At 36.6% G+C, this 14,227-nt stretch overlaps 1 protein-coding gene across 5 annotated transcripts in view; it reads left to right on the top strand.

The window, feature by feature from the left end:
• The window catches only part of GRID2 (glutamate ionotropic receptor delta type subunit 2), a 1,507,251-nt gene that overhangs the window by 1,459,999 nt on the left and 33,025 nt on the right, over positions 1–14,227 (top strand). For 4 of the 5 annotated variants that reach the window (XM_055111628.2, XM_003829901.5, XM_055111630.2 and 1 more), the window contains 2 exons: positions 6,410–6,650; positions 9,273–13,104. In XM_055111628.2, coding sequence (XP_054967603.1) covers positions 6,410–6,650; positions 9,273–9,695 — 664 coding nt within the window. In that variant the 3' untranslated portion in view covers positions 9,696–13,104. Of the gene's footprint in view, positions 1–6,409; positions 6,651–9,272; positions 13,105–14,227 lie in introns of those variants that run through there. The other variant, XM_034958923.3, reaches the window with a different exon arrangement.

Raw genomic sequence — 14,227 nt, forward strand, 5'->3', positions numbered from 1 at the left:
TATGGACCTGCCTTGGGCCCCTCCATAGTGAATAACAAGGCGAGGTCATCTTACCGTCTGGAGGGCTACAGAATCATCAGGGGCTGGATAAAGAAAATGGCAGAGGCTCAGAAGGATGTAGAGCACCCCAACAAACCAAAGGAGGCTGAGTCAGCAGGGTGGAGCCCATAAGCCCTACATTAGCCAACTTTTAGCACCTATAGCCTTTGCAGACTTTAGCAGCAGTCACCTATTAATCTCTAAAACTGAACCCAAGCCCATCCCACCTCAAAGGAGAGCTTCCAAAGCGAATTCAAGGACCTGCAAGAGACCAGCCACCATCTTTCCCCTAAATCCCTAATTTCAGGGATATAATGCTGTCCTCCATAAATCCTGATACCATCTTGAAAAAGAGTAAGGGAAAAGAGAAGAAACGGGAAGAATTGAGTAATTCTCTCAAGTAGATTGAGCTAAAGCTAGAGACATGTTAAATTATTAGATGAGATTAAATTTTAAATCATATTGGGCTAAATTTAGTTTTTTCCCCACTGCTCAGTAGGCACAGTCCTCCTGAGTAAGATCAATTAAGTTATAGAGAAAAGCTACATTTTCTTTGCATACCCAAATTGTAGCATGAATAAATTTGCTATCACACTATAATTATATTGTTTGGTTTAGAGGAAACATATTGATGAGAGGTTTACTCAGGGTTTAAGAAATCTCTGAAACTAAAGAAGATAGCTTTTCTCTGCATACTTACATATTAGAAGCTGTGTGAGATAATGGAGAGAAATGTGCTGGAAGGCATACCTGAGTTCTAAGCCCAACTCAACTATTTATTATCTGTGTGAGCAACTTAAAAAGTCATTTAAACTCTACAGCAGTGAGATTGTGTGTTCCATGTGAAAAATCTAGGGAATCATTATGCTAGATTACTTAGCGTCTTCATCTATAAAATGGGGGAGGAGAAACAGACGGGGAAGAAATAATGTCTGCAACCTTTCCCATTCTAATTTCCTAGTAGAAATGACTAAAAAGGCAGGTGTCATTTTTCTTAGATAACCAGTAACTTTTTTAGTTTGGTTCAGTAGGAATTCACCTATGGGCCATGATTCCAGAAAAGTTTGAGAGGAATTTATTGACAGCTATGGTATTTAAGGACAAAATCAGAGTGACCTATGTGGGATTAGAAATTTGCATCCAACTTTCAGCAACCTGTTTTGTAACAAATAAATTAATTTGAAAATCATTTCCTAGAGTACTGATTAAAAATGGTAAGGGATCAAAAATTAGTGTGAGTCTCAAACACAAATGAGGCTATCATCTTCAAAGTAAGTAAAAGGCTCTTCAAGATGAATGCCTAAACCTGTTGGATTTCTTTAATTTTAATATGAAAGAAGGATCTTTTGATTCCTCTACTCCCTTCCCCTGAAATTTGCTCATTTATACCAATAAAGAAATCAGTGCATGCAGATTGATCTATCAGCCATTTTCAAATTGCAATTAAGTTTTATGGACTTCTAAAATTTTTCTGTTCAGTGGGATCACAAATGTTTTAATATTTTGGATGAAAAAAAGGAAATGAGATGTCCTTGTCAGTGAATCAATCATTCATTGATCATATGGGCATATAATTCTCCATTAAGAAGTATGTACCGGAACAGGTCCAAAGAAAGAACAATAGTGATACATGTGACAATAATAAGTCTAGCTTTAGAGTTGCAGTAGCCTTCCACGTGCCAGGTAATGAGCTTTTCATGCATCTTGCTCACTGAGACCGTCATGTGTGGTCTTATTAATTCACACCACAATGACCCTCAAAAGTAAGTGTTGTTATGCATCACCATGGGGTAAAAATAGCAGGAATTTTTCTGACTATACTCCAAAAAGAGATTTTAGCCAGTAGTTCATCACAGTCTAATAGCTAAACTTATTTCTAATAGTTTAAGTATTTACAGCCCCACAAAGTCTATACTTCAGCACTTCAATCCCATAGATTAACTATAACCACAGTAACTCTTTGCTCTCTATGAGCAAATACTGCCATCTTGTGGAAATTGCACACCAAACAGAACATTATTATTCCATAAACTCAAAAGTTTTTCTTGTGTTTATTAAGAATTTTGCAACTCAATTTTTGCATTGTCATACATACGCGCACACACACACACTCGCATACATACACACACATTATTGTTGCTTATAATTACAAGGTACAATTCTTTAGGTTATTTTTCAAGTTCAATTTAAAAGGGCCAGTGCTTTGGGAAGATTGACAACATATCTCTTTGCTTATTATAAGAATTCATCCTATTCATCTTCCAGGCAGTGCATTATATTTTACCACACTTGCTTTACATAATCTTTAAATTGGGTTTTTGTTAAATCATAAAAAGGAGGCCATAGTGAGACCATTCTGATGGAATTTCCAGGAGCACTAGATTTTGTAGCAAAATGTTATGACAGAACTCTGGACTTAGAGAACACTTTCATTCCCTTCCAACACTTGTAGCCCATGCCAGCCTGTATTCCGGGAATCTGTTGTCAGGGGTGACTGAGGGGTCAGATGGTCCAATTTCTCTGTACATCCCCAAAGATGAAATCTCCCTGCAATGCCCCAGCCACTTGTGCTGCCGTGAGCATAAAATAAACCATACAGAGATTTTTGTGGCATGTTGGTACTTGAAGCACCTAGAGAGGGTGCTTCCTTCTTTCCCCTCGATGATCTCCTATCGCTCAGCTGGCTGAACCTAAAAATTCTGCAATTAAATGATTTTTTTTTTTGGTTTAAGGCTTTTAATTCCTATTAGAATTTAAATAGGTGAGGTATAATATATATATATATGAGGCATATATATATATATATTTCAATAATTATTTCTAAAGTCAAAATGTTTTCCAAGTTTAGAAAGAATAAGGAGACAAAATTAAATAAAATGAAATGCAAGGGCCCCAAATACCACTGAGAAGAAAGTGTAGGCAGTAATTAAGTTCCTGAATGAAGGAAGGAATAAATGAACATGAATTGAGGGCATTAAAAAAATGGCCTCACAGTGTCACTCAAGCCACTCTGGTGGAATGTGCAGTCGTGGTTTAGAATAAATTTTTTACCCAAGGAAATGTCTGGAATGAAGTCATTCTTCAACTGTTTATTAAATGGATAGATGAATAAAACAGGAATGGAATAAATTAGAAAACAGCATCAATCGTAAGAAAAAAGAATAGGATCTGATATCAGAGTTTAGGATTCATTTACCAAAACTGTGTTGAGTATATTCCATCAATAAATATGCACCTGCTCTGTAGTAGGCAATATGGAAGATGATGAATACACACTCTCGAAAATGGAACAGACTGATCAAGTAATTATAAATGATGATAAGTGCTATAAAGGAAAATTCTTACACTTTCACAGTGTATTAGTTCGTTCTCTCACTGCTATGAAGAAATACCCAAGACTGGGTAGTTTATAAAGAAAGAAGTTTAATTGACTCACAGTTCCCCATGGCTGGGGAGGCCTCAGGAAACTTACAATCATGGTGGTAGGCACCTCTTCACAAGGCAGTGGGAGAGAGAATGAGCGCTGAGCAAAGGGTAAGCCCCTTATAAAACCATCAGATCTCGTGAGACTCACTATCACAAGAACGGCATGAGGGAAACCACCCCCATGATTCAATTATCTCCACCTGTCCTGCACTTGACACGTGGAGATTATTACAAGGTGAGATTTGTGTGGGGACACGGAGCCAAACCATATCACAAGGCTACTGACCAATGTGGTGTGATGCAAATAGGAGAGCAGGATAACAGGATCTCATTTTGTGCCCAGATGTATTCTCATTAAGCAAATGTTGCTGTAGTTGCCTTTTATATCTAAAAGTACTTATAAACTCAAATTTAAAAAGAATTATTTGTTCAAAGATGACTAAATTTTTCCTCCAAGGTAATCAATGGTGTTCTGACTACCTAGAGCCTTTAGGTGGGCAAATACCTAAGGGATGTGCCATTATTTTTTATTATTATGGTAAGAATTCTTAACATGAGTGCTATTCTATGAAAATGTTTAATGTACAATACAATATTGCTAACTATAGGTACAATGTTGTACAGTAGTTCTCAAGAACTTTTCCCTCTTGCATAACTGAAGCTTTACACCTATCGACGAGCAATACCAACATCATTTAAATGATATTCATGAATAGGCCAGGAAAGTAATTTTGATACCATGATTACATCTTTGTGTGTTGCCTAACACAGTGCTGGAAATTTCTACAAGTAGTTGCTTCTTTGGATCAAGAGATTATTTCCCATGTGTATTTCTTAAACCTGTTACTTGGAAAGCAAAATGAGAGAAGGGGAATGAAGGTCATAAGTTTGGGAAATGCTGAGTTAAACAAAATCATGTAGTTTTCTTTTCTGCTGGTCTTCTGAGAGTCTTTAATAGGCTGACATCTTTGTAAATTCCCAAGAGTGTGTTTCTCAGAATTAATAACCACACGGCCCTTTTCTTACAGAGGCCTTGTAGGTACTGGTTTGCTGTGAAATGCACTTTTGGAAATTCTGGAAATGCAAACGGCTTTTTCTGGAATGGAAGCTGGAATAAGGGTGACATATAACCCATTAATATTCATAATCATTTTAGTAAATTCAATTAATCAAATTAATTGCTCTTCTAGAGCAACGCTCTAGACAGATACATTTCATAGGAAGCAAGGAGAAAAGGTCCAGGTTGTTGGGGAGGTTTCAGAACAGTCTCAGTCCTGGACTGCCGGCACGGGGCACCAGAGCTGAGGCTGTGGGAACGTCTGGGAGAGATGACAGGGACCTGAGACCAACCCTCTACCAGAGCCTTAAGGGCTGGTCTCACTCTAGTTTAACTCAGATTAAACACTGACCCAACTTCCAATGCACAAAATCTTCTTCCCTTTATCATGTTGCTTGTTCTTCTAGCCATGTGGATGACATGAAACAGGTAAAAAGGTCACTACAACTCCATTCTCTGAACTCTTAAATTTTGAGCAGTCTCACCCCAAATAATCCAAGACCTTGGGCAAGAGTACAAATATAGGTTCACATACCCCAAGTCTAATTATGTAAAAATTATGCATTAAACTAAAACCTGTTTGATATAATATATTCTATGTTCTTATCTGGACAAATATACCTTCATGACCCCTGGGAGGCCAGGTTTAAGTTTCTATGTGACTAGCCAGGAGGTCTGAACTGACCCAGGAGCACAGGGCTCTGGGGCCCTTTCTGTCCACCTGCAGCTCCATCTTGCACGCTGAAGTGTCTCCTACACAAGGCTGTATACACCTGAGCTCACTCATCTGAGCTCTGTCCACACTCTCTACAAACTCCACCCTATAGAGCTATGGTGCACCCATGGCTGTAAGATCTTCTGCCAGGAGGACAACCCTGGGAATAGGCCTGGCAGGCCCTGGAAGAGCACTAAGCTGTTTGGCCAGGAAATTCCAGGGAACCCAGAGGACGATGCACACTCTGTACAGGCACACAGCCTTGGTCTGATCTTCCTTGCCCTGTGAAAAAGGGCATAGCTGGAGGAAGGCCACATCTAGGCTGGCCTCAGGTAGAGCCTAAGAAGCACTGGGAATTGAGAATAATTCCTCTATGAAAAACACACTTTAAAAAGCTGCAGTGTGCAGCTACCCTCAGACTCTGGGGAGGGGAAAAAGAAGCAGCAGAAGAAAAAGAAGAGGGTTTTTCCTATTTGAATTTAACTACTTCTGAAAGCCTCTGGTCAGCTTTTCTTCTTGTTTTCCAAGGTAAGATTACTTCCCCTTTGGCATTAAAAGGGAAACTAGATCAGTTGTGCGAAAAACCAAAAAAGATGTATTTTATCAACTTGAAACTTATCCCAAGGCTTCCTCTCACACTGTGTTAAATAATAGGTCTTCTTAATTGAATTTCTTTGTGTGTAGCATATGCTGGGTGACATTACGCCAGCATCTTGCTCTAAGCAGCAAAACGTTCTTCATAAAAGCATTAAGATCCAGAGTATCATTCTGGATGTAGGAAAGGGACACAGAACTACAACAACTTGAAAGCATGTAAAAACAGTGCCTCTGAATTGTGATTGTAAAAACACACTGAAGCAAACCAGGAGGAAAATATTTAGAATTATAGAATGAAACCAGAAGAAGAAGAATAGGAAGAAAAGGAGAGAGGAAGATGGGAGGGTGGGATGGGTGAAGAGAGAGAGGAAAGCAGTGTGGTGCAATGCTGTCTGTAGAATCAAAGCAATGATGACTTTCTGTTTCCTAGCATTCCATCTAAAACAAGCAGATCTATATATTCATTTCCCTTTGACAGCCACCATCCTACAGAGGTGGGATTATAAATGGATGTGTTGTGAACCAGGGCGATAACTATGTCTGTAATAACACACGCTTATGTTCTTTATCCCAAGGATCCTGGAGCTTCAGCAGAATGGTGACATGGACATCCTGAAGCACAAATGGTGGCCTAAGAATGGCCAGTGTGACCTGTACTCGTCAGTGGACACAAAGCAGAAAGGAGGCGCCCTGGACATAAAGAGCTTTGCAGGGGTCTTTTGTATCCTGGCTGCTGGAATTGTCCTCTCCTGCTTCATAGCCATGCTGGAGACGTGGTGGAACAAGAGGAAAGGCTCCCGGGTTCCGTCAAAAGAGGTACTTGATTGAGAGATTTGGCTCTAAATTGAATCAACAAGCAGGCTGTATTTCCAGGGAGGACCATCCCAGGGAGGATAATGGGTTGGGGGTGGTCCTTGTTTTTTCATTTCTTGAAGATTAAAAATAAAGTTGTGAAATATAAAAATTGGTAAGATCAATATCAATTTCCATTTTAGGATATCCCCAGTTCAGTAAAGAGGAGACTATAGTGTTTGAAAGACTTAGAATTTCATATACCATAATGGGCTTTGAAATTCTCTCAAATCTCAGAATAGATTTTAATTCAGTGATTTTTAAAGGCCATGATTCCTTTGACCAGTTCACAGAGATACTTACCATTTTGTTTCACTTAGTTGTTTAACTTGTAAGTAAATTCCTCGTATCTCTAAGACTAGCCCCCCAAAAATACAATACTGTAATAAAAATGATCAGAATTTTCTCTTCACCACTAGTGACTGCCTCTTTCTCTACTCATGTAGATCTATAGAAGCTCTTCGATGGCCCCAAGCTTATCAAATCCAAAATCCACATCATGAAAACATCCAAATTTCAATTTTTCTCCTTTACTGTGGAGTCAGCTTCACTTCAGGGCCATATTAAATTTTATCTCAATATCTGAAAGAATAATTACAGAATTACACATATCTCTTTTATAGTGGCCTGAGCATTGTTTTCATCAAGAAGTATGATACTTATAAATTAAAGAAAATCTGAAGCTAAATCTTGATTAATTTATCTTATTTCCATTGGACCAAAGGGGTGAAAATGTTTTAACTGATGAAGTCATATTCACTAAAGCTTCACAAATTGAAACAAAAACCAATCTGAATTTCCTAAACAATTTTATGTGATGGATAGCTTCAAAGAAACTTAAAGTTTCTATAACTAGAACTTGGCTGACTAACTGATGCCTGAGGCGACTCCTGAAAGGATCTGCTTTAATGCACAATAAATATGGCTTCTCATTTGCATATGAATTGTTGCACATTAATGTATTTTTTTCAAAAGGGTGATTTCAAAAGTAGTGTAAGGATTCCTTCTTATCACCTTATATGCAAAATTGATCAGCAGCATTTATAAGGAAAAGCTTGGCTTTAGCAAAGATGAATTTTAGCTTCCTACCTGTGTGAATGAGCATACATTCTAAATATGTGAAGAATGAATTATAAATTAATCAAGTCACATTGTAGTGTTTTCTTTGTGGAATAAGCTTCTGGTATCTCCGTTGACATTGATTCAATGCAAAAGACCACATTAATGCAACATTATAGCTGAGACTCATATTTTTAAAAATCTGGAAAGTAAGGACTCCCCAAGCTCCTTATATTTTGAATTACTCTATATGATATTAAAATTTTGCATTATTATATCTGTTGATGGATGACTACATTACAGTTGCTGTGGGAACCATAAAATTATATGTCTCAATCCTCTAAAGTCTCAGTGATAATATTGCATTAATGGATATTTTTTATTGAATTTTGAAATAAGAAGGGAGAAGGAAAAACAGTGATGCACATCAAAATATTTTTCAGTGAGGAACACTATAATAGCACAATGAAAAAAATACATACTCCATTCTAACTTGTGACAGCTAATCCAGATCCTATGAAAAAATATTTTCTCCTCTTATGATTAATAGATATCTTAAATTCTCATAAATTTAATTTATTGAGTTTGGCTGTAAATAAGACTAATAACAAGGATAATTTTATTTCCTTCCAGTTTTATTTCTCAAATATTGGGCTTTAATACTCACTTTTAGTGAAAAATATAAGGAACTTATAAATGGGTTTCAATTCCAAAAATCTGAGATTTTACTTATATTTTTGTTTATTAACTGCTTCTTACCAAGACGCCATTAGCATAGCTTAAAACATCTTTGGTTTTGAGGTCAGTTAGCATAAAGCTGGCCCTAAACTAAAGCTATCACTCACGTGCCCTGACTTGAAGGGGTCCCTAAATATCTCACTGACCTCACAATATTGACTGATTCAGGTGCTAGATACCTTGAGTGCATAAATCCCTCAATTAGAAATTATTTTGTGTTGAGTATTGCTCTCTCTAAACAATCGCACATATCCTTGGCTTACAAGGAATAACACTTTAACAGTCACTAACACTTTAGTATGAAATAGCTTACTATATCTTTTTTTTCAAGAATGGAAACTTAAGTTTAGGAGTAAGTGGTTGAAAGGAACAAAAATTTAACTTGGAATGAGACACCCTGAAAAGGGAGGAAGCATGTATAAAGAAGAGGTGGGGGGTAGAGTTGCCAAAACCATACTTTCTATTGTTACAATTTTGCCTGGGTCTGTCTTTTATAGAATGGCAATCACCCATCAACTGCTTACATATCTTTGTAGTTGCATGTGGCATATGATCACTTTAAAACCTTTACTGCAAGAAAAATATTTATTGTAGATAATCTTATCTCAGAATTGGAATCCCCCAGAACCTAGCACAGTGCCTGGCTCATACTAGGTGCTCAATAAATATTTGTTAAATGAATAAACCCCAAAGTTCAGTTAATTACATGTTTGCTGAACTACTTTTTTTTTTTTTAACCATCAAAGCTAGTACTGATGAGAACCTTATTTTCTTTTTCTTCATCTCCAGGATGACAAGGAAATTGACCTGGAGCACCTCCATAGACGTGTAAATAGCTTGTGCACAGATGACGACAGCCCCCATAAACAGTTTTCCACCTCGTCAATTGATTTGACCCCTCTGGACATTGACACTTTGCCAACACGACAAGCACTGGAGCAAATCAGTGATTTCAGGAACACTCATATTACCACAACAACCTTTATCCCAGAGCAGATCCAGACTCTTAGCCGCACACTGTCAGCTAAAGCTGCTTCTGGTTTCACTTTTGGCAACGTGCCTGAGCACCGAACTGGCCCTTTTAGGCACAGGGCACCTAATGGGGGCTTTTTCAGGAGTCCTATAAAAACAATGTCGTCTATTCCTTATCAACCAACTCCTACCCTGGGGCTCAATCTGGGTAATGATCCAGACCGAGGCACCTCCATATGAGCATCAAATAAATCTCTTCACTGTTTCTTTTTTAGGACTCCCTTTGCAAGGAGCAACTGTAATATTGTGGGACTAACATGGATGTAACGTTTAAAAAAAAGATCAGGATTATTAGTAACAATTCTAGTTTTTTCCTCCCACCTTCTCCCTCTCCTCTCTCCTCTATGATTTTCTCTCTTTCCCCCTCCCTTCCTGTACATTTTCCTCCACTTTTTTTCATTACTCAACTTGTTCCCCAAGAAGGTAGTGTACTAGGATCCTATTAGTCTGCTTTTCATATACTGTACATCAAGTATAGGAAATGTGCACTGAGTATACTAAAAGTATATGCAGGATTAATTTTACATAAAGGCCTCTCCTGTAACATTTCTCTATTTTTTGAAATACAATTGCAATAACTTCAGTCTTTTTACATTCTTCTGCTGCATCCATACAATGCTCCACTGCTGTTGAGTGTCCTTTAACTGTGGACCAAAGGCAACCCCTGCAGTGTTTATAAAACAATTTTAAGACCATTCAGGCCACATAAGATGAGAATGCAATTTTGTAGGATTACAAAAAAGCCATTAATATGCCAGTCAAGACTACAGTTAAAACTACTCTTGCACTGCAACAGTGCATATGACCTTTATGTGATTGTACAGTATTAAAAGTTTTTTCTTATGTACAGTAAACTTTATCATATGGCAGAAGCCTCTATTGTGTTAAATAAATTAGTATTTCATATATATACATATATATGCACCTATATAATGTGTATATATATAAAAAGGCAGCCATTGCTATTGCAATTCATTTAATAAAGCTTTAGTTTAAACAAAAGTATTGTATACAGGAACTATGTATAGCGCAGGGGTTCTTTTCAGTTAGAAAAGGCAGGTTGCTTTAATGTTATTCTGACTCGCCTTGTTTGCCAACAGAAAATATTTTATACTTTTGTTATTAAAGCATCCAGGGCAATTTAATATTTGTTCCTAGATGTAACTCATTTGAATAGGTTTTGCATTTGTTATTCAGCAGTGTATAAAGCTAACCTTGATAATTTTACTTTTAATTAATTATCTAAATGAAAAATGCTATTAGCTGAACCACATCCACAGCAGCACATAGAGCTCTAGAAGAGTTGAAACATAGATCATTGAAGGTTAAAAATCCTCTTCCAAAGCAGCAAGTCAATCAATACAATAATGATATTTGGGGAGGGGTGGGAGCCCTTAAGAACTATTGATGTGGCCTTAAATTACTGTCATTTATTATCCTAAAGAAGAAAACGTAATAACCATAATGGGCTCTCAACTCAACCCCCTTTTTTATTTAGTTCTATTTGGAGGAGTTATGTATTTTTTACATTAGTGCCAAGTATATAGAAGGACGACAGCAAAAACAGTGCCTCTTTGTGCACAACCCTTTTAAAGTAGCATTCTTACTTGTTAGAAATGTAGAATGAACTTTGTTTGTAATCCTTAAATTAAAATGTGGTAAGTAGGAAGCAAGAACTTATTCTGTGTTTTTACGCAGCCATACACTTACTTTAATCTAACTCATTCTGTGGCTAGGATTGATATAGGAATCAACCTATGTGATTTGCTTTAGGAGAAATTAAAAGGTATATTCTTAAGATATATTATATTTTGATGCTAATTCTGTTCTGGGGAGCATCTTGTATTGTCACTGTTTTGTACTAAATCTTCAAATATTGTCTACTGTGTAAGGCAGAAAAATTTCTTATCATGCAAAAACCATTTTGTTTCCAGGGTAACAAGTAACTAAGTGCATGCACAACTTGTTTTCCCTTGTAACATTCATGATCTCATTTACAACTCTGATTTTAAAACAAAAAAATCTTTACAACAAGCTATATAGGGACATACCAGATGTTGCAGTGATTTTAGCTATCAACAAACTGTTAACCATGTACAATATTTAAAATAGGCTTATTTTGATGTATCGCCTATTATACAAACACACAAAACATTTTTGGAGGCCTCAGTTATGAGTGACAGAGCTTTCTGTGTATAATTTGTCTAAATAATTTGTCTAATAAAAATGTTTTCTAAACTTGCTCTCAAACTATTGAAGTCTTAACTGTAAGATTTGAAAATGTTTACTCTCTCACAGATTGAACTAAATTTTTCTAAAAATTTATCTTGAGTTAATTAAAGCATAAATCACATTAAGTTTTACTGGCAGAACTATGCCAAAATGAATGGCTCTCTAAAACATTACTAAGTGATGTCTTAAACCAATGAGAGACTGCCTTTCTGCTATTTGAGACCATTTGAACCAACAATACATTTGTTTTTCTCTGTGGATGTCTCTGTGAGCACTTTTTTGGGAAAGATTTATCCTGTTTCATGTAAGCAATGCAACCATTATGATAATATCAGGATGAGGGTGTGTTACATCAAAAAAAATAAGAAAGACAAGAAAATTAAGGGTAATTATTAAACTTAGGATTTATTTCTTAAAAATTGCTTTGCTAGAGAATTATTCGTCTTGCTGAATCTATTAATTTGGGAATTAATTTAGGCTCTAAGATTATTTCTAATAGTTTTCCTGCATTTGAACAATAATATTTAATTCTTCCAGCGTTTAACACACCTAAGGGATATATATCTGAAAATGTATTTTGAAAACATAATTTAGTAAAAAAAAAGATAGTTCTCTATTGTTCTAAAGTTCCATCCAAAATAATTCTTTGAATATTGGAACTAAGAGGAACTTTAGAGATCTAGACTATTGACCTCATTTTACAAATCAGGGAAAATAAGATGCTAAGATGCTGTGATATGCCCAAATGTTTGACAACCTAAAATGTAAACTGGGTCTTCTTTTTTAAAACTCTGCCACCCTTCAATCACACCAACATAGGTCCTCATGGATTGTAAATATAGGCTCCACCTTATCCTGTCACCAAGCCTAGGCTACAAATCTCTAGGATCCTTCCTTCCTTGTTTGGGACACATAGATCATCTGATTCCACTTTTACACATGGGAAAGTGAGTACCTCAGGTTATTTACCCAGGGCCATAGCTAGCGGCAAAACTAAGGTCGGTTCCTGTTTCTGTCTACAATTGGTTTTTTGGCCCATTGTTTGTTCTGGTTTGCAACACTTAGACCAACCTGGCTATTTCACTACAAGACAAAATACCTTATATCCAAGTACTTTTATTCTATTCAAATGTCCAATTTACCCCACTGGTGAATCATGAAGATATCTGGTATCACTGTACCACATCACAACTTACGCACAGGCTTTGGTTTAATCATACATACTTAAAGTTGTAAGACTGCCTTCTTCCTCATACCATTAAACTACAGGCAATTTGTCATGTTCGTGATCATGTTATTTTTCATCTCTTTTAGTTTGGGATTGGCTGTCAACTGAATAAATACTTTTAAAAATAGACTTTACCGAATGGTACTTTGCTTCATCAACTTAAATAAAAAATGGGAAGATCCATTTACGCTGCATGATACTTCTAAGACACACAATTGAATAACAAGTTATTACTATTTTATAATCAGAATTTTCCAATGGTGAAACACATTCTAGATTATGAGTATAGTAAATCATGCAGAGAAGAGATTATGTGCTGGTAAACATAGGTTTTATCCTTAAATATAAATGTGATGATGACTGATAAAGTACAATGGACTCACTGAAATTTGGCTTCCTTCCAGAGTACTTTTCTTTCAAAAAACAAATCTTATAGCCAACCCTCATGACCAAATATTAATAAATGATTAACAACTATGACCATAATTATCATTTCAATGAAATTTGGTAGACACTCTGTCAACAAATATTTTAGAAGACACCCTCTTATGAGGCAGCATATGTGAGCTTCCCTAGGTAGAAATTACTTATCTGACACTGAAAAGTCAGAGAATAAAGCTATAATTTATAGAAGATTTGATAGATGTAATTCAATTCTACTAGTGTTAACAGAGAACCTATTATTTTGAAAGCCATTGTGCTAAACAGCTAGGCATGGCAGAAATGAATGTTTAGGAATGGGTCTGGGTGTGTTCCAACACTCATCTCTTTCCTGGCTCCATATCAACATGCAGGATACGGAGGCCACGTTACAGAATGAGTCACCCCAAACCAGTACAGTCTTCTTGGTTGGGTGACTGACTGGACCAATTCATCTTAGTAGCTCTCAAGCACCAATTGAAACTGTCTTCTTGGTTCAGACCACCTCCCCAAAGAAGACTTGGAAATTTACCAACATGCCAGATCCTGAAGCCAAATTTTCAAAAATGTGAAAATTCCTATAAGCCACAGAAAATTACTATCTAACCCTTCATCCTTATTGATACCTGCATACCATTCAGAGACTGACTCCTACCCTTAGGTGTCCTCATTGGCATAATGTAGACCATAACAACTCCTTTTCTCTCCCTGCAAATCTAATGAGTCATGATAGTTCAAGCTCTGCAATGTTTCAACTTGCCTCAACAGGACAAAACATAGTAAATCTTATTCAGGCTCTTTTTCATACTGCAACTAAAACTCCGTGCTACCT

This window comes from Pan paniscus, chromosome 3, assembly GCF_029289425.2.
Source record: "Pan paniscus chromosome 3, NHGRI_mPanPan1-v2.0_pri, whole genome shotgun sequence".
Lineage (NCBI taxonomy): Eukaryota > Metazoa > Chordata > Mammalia > Primates > Hominidae > Pan > Pan paniscus.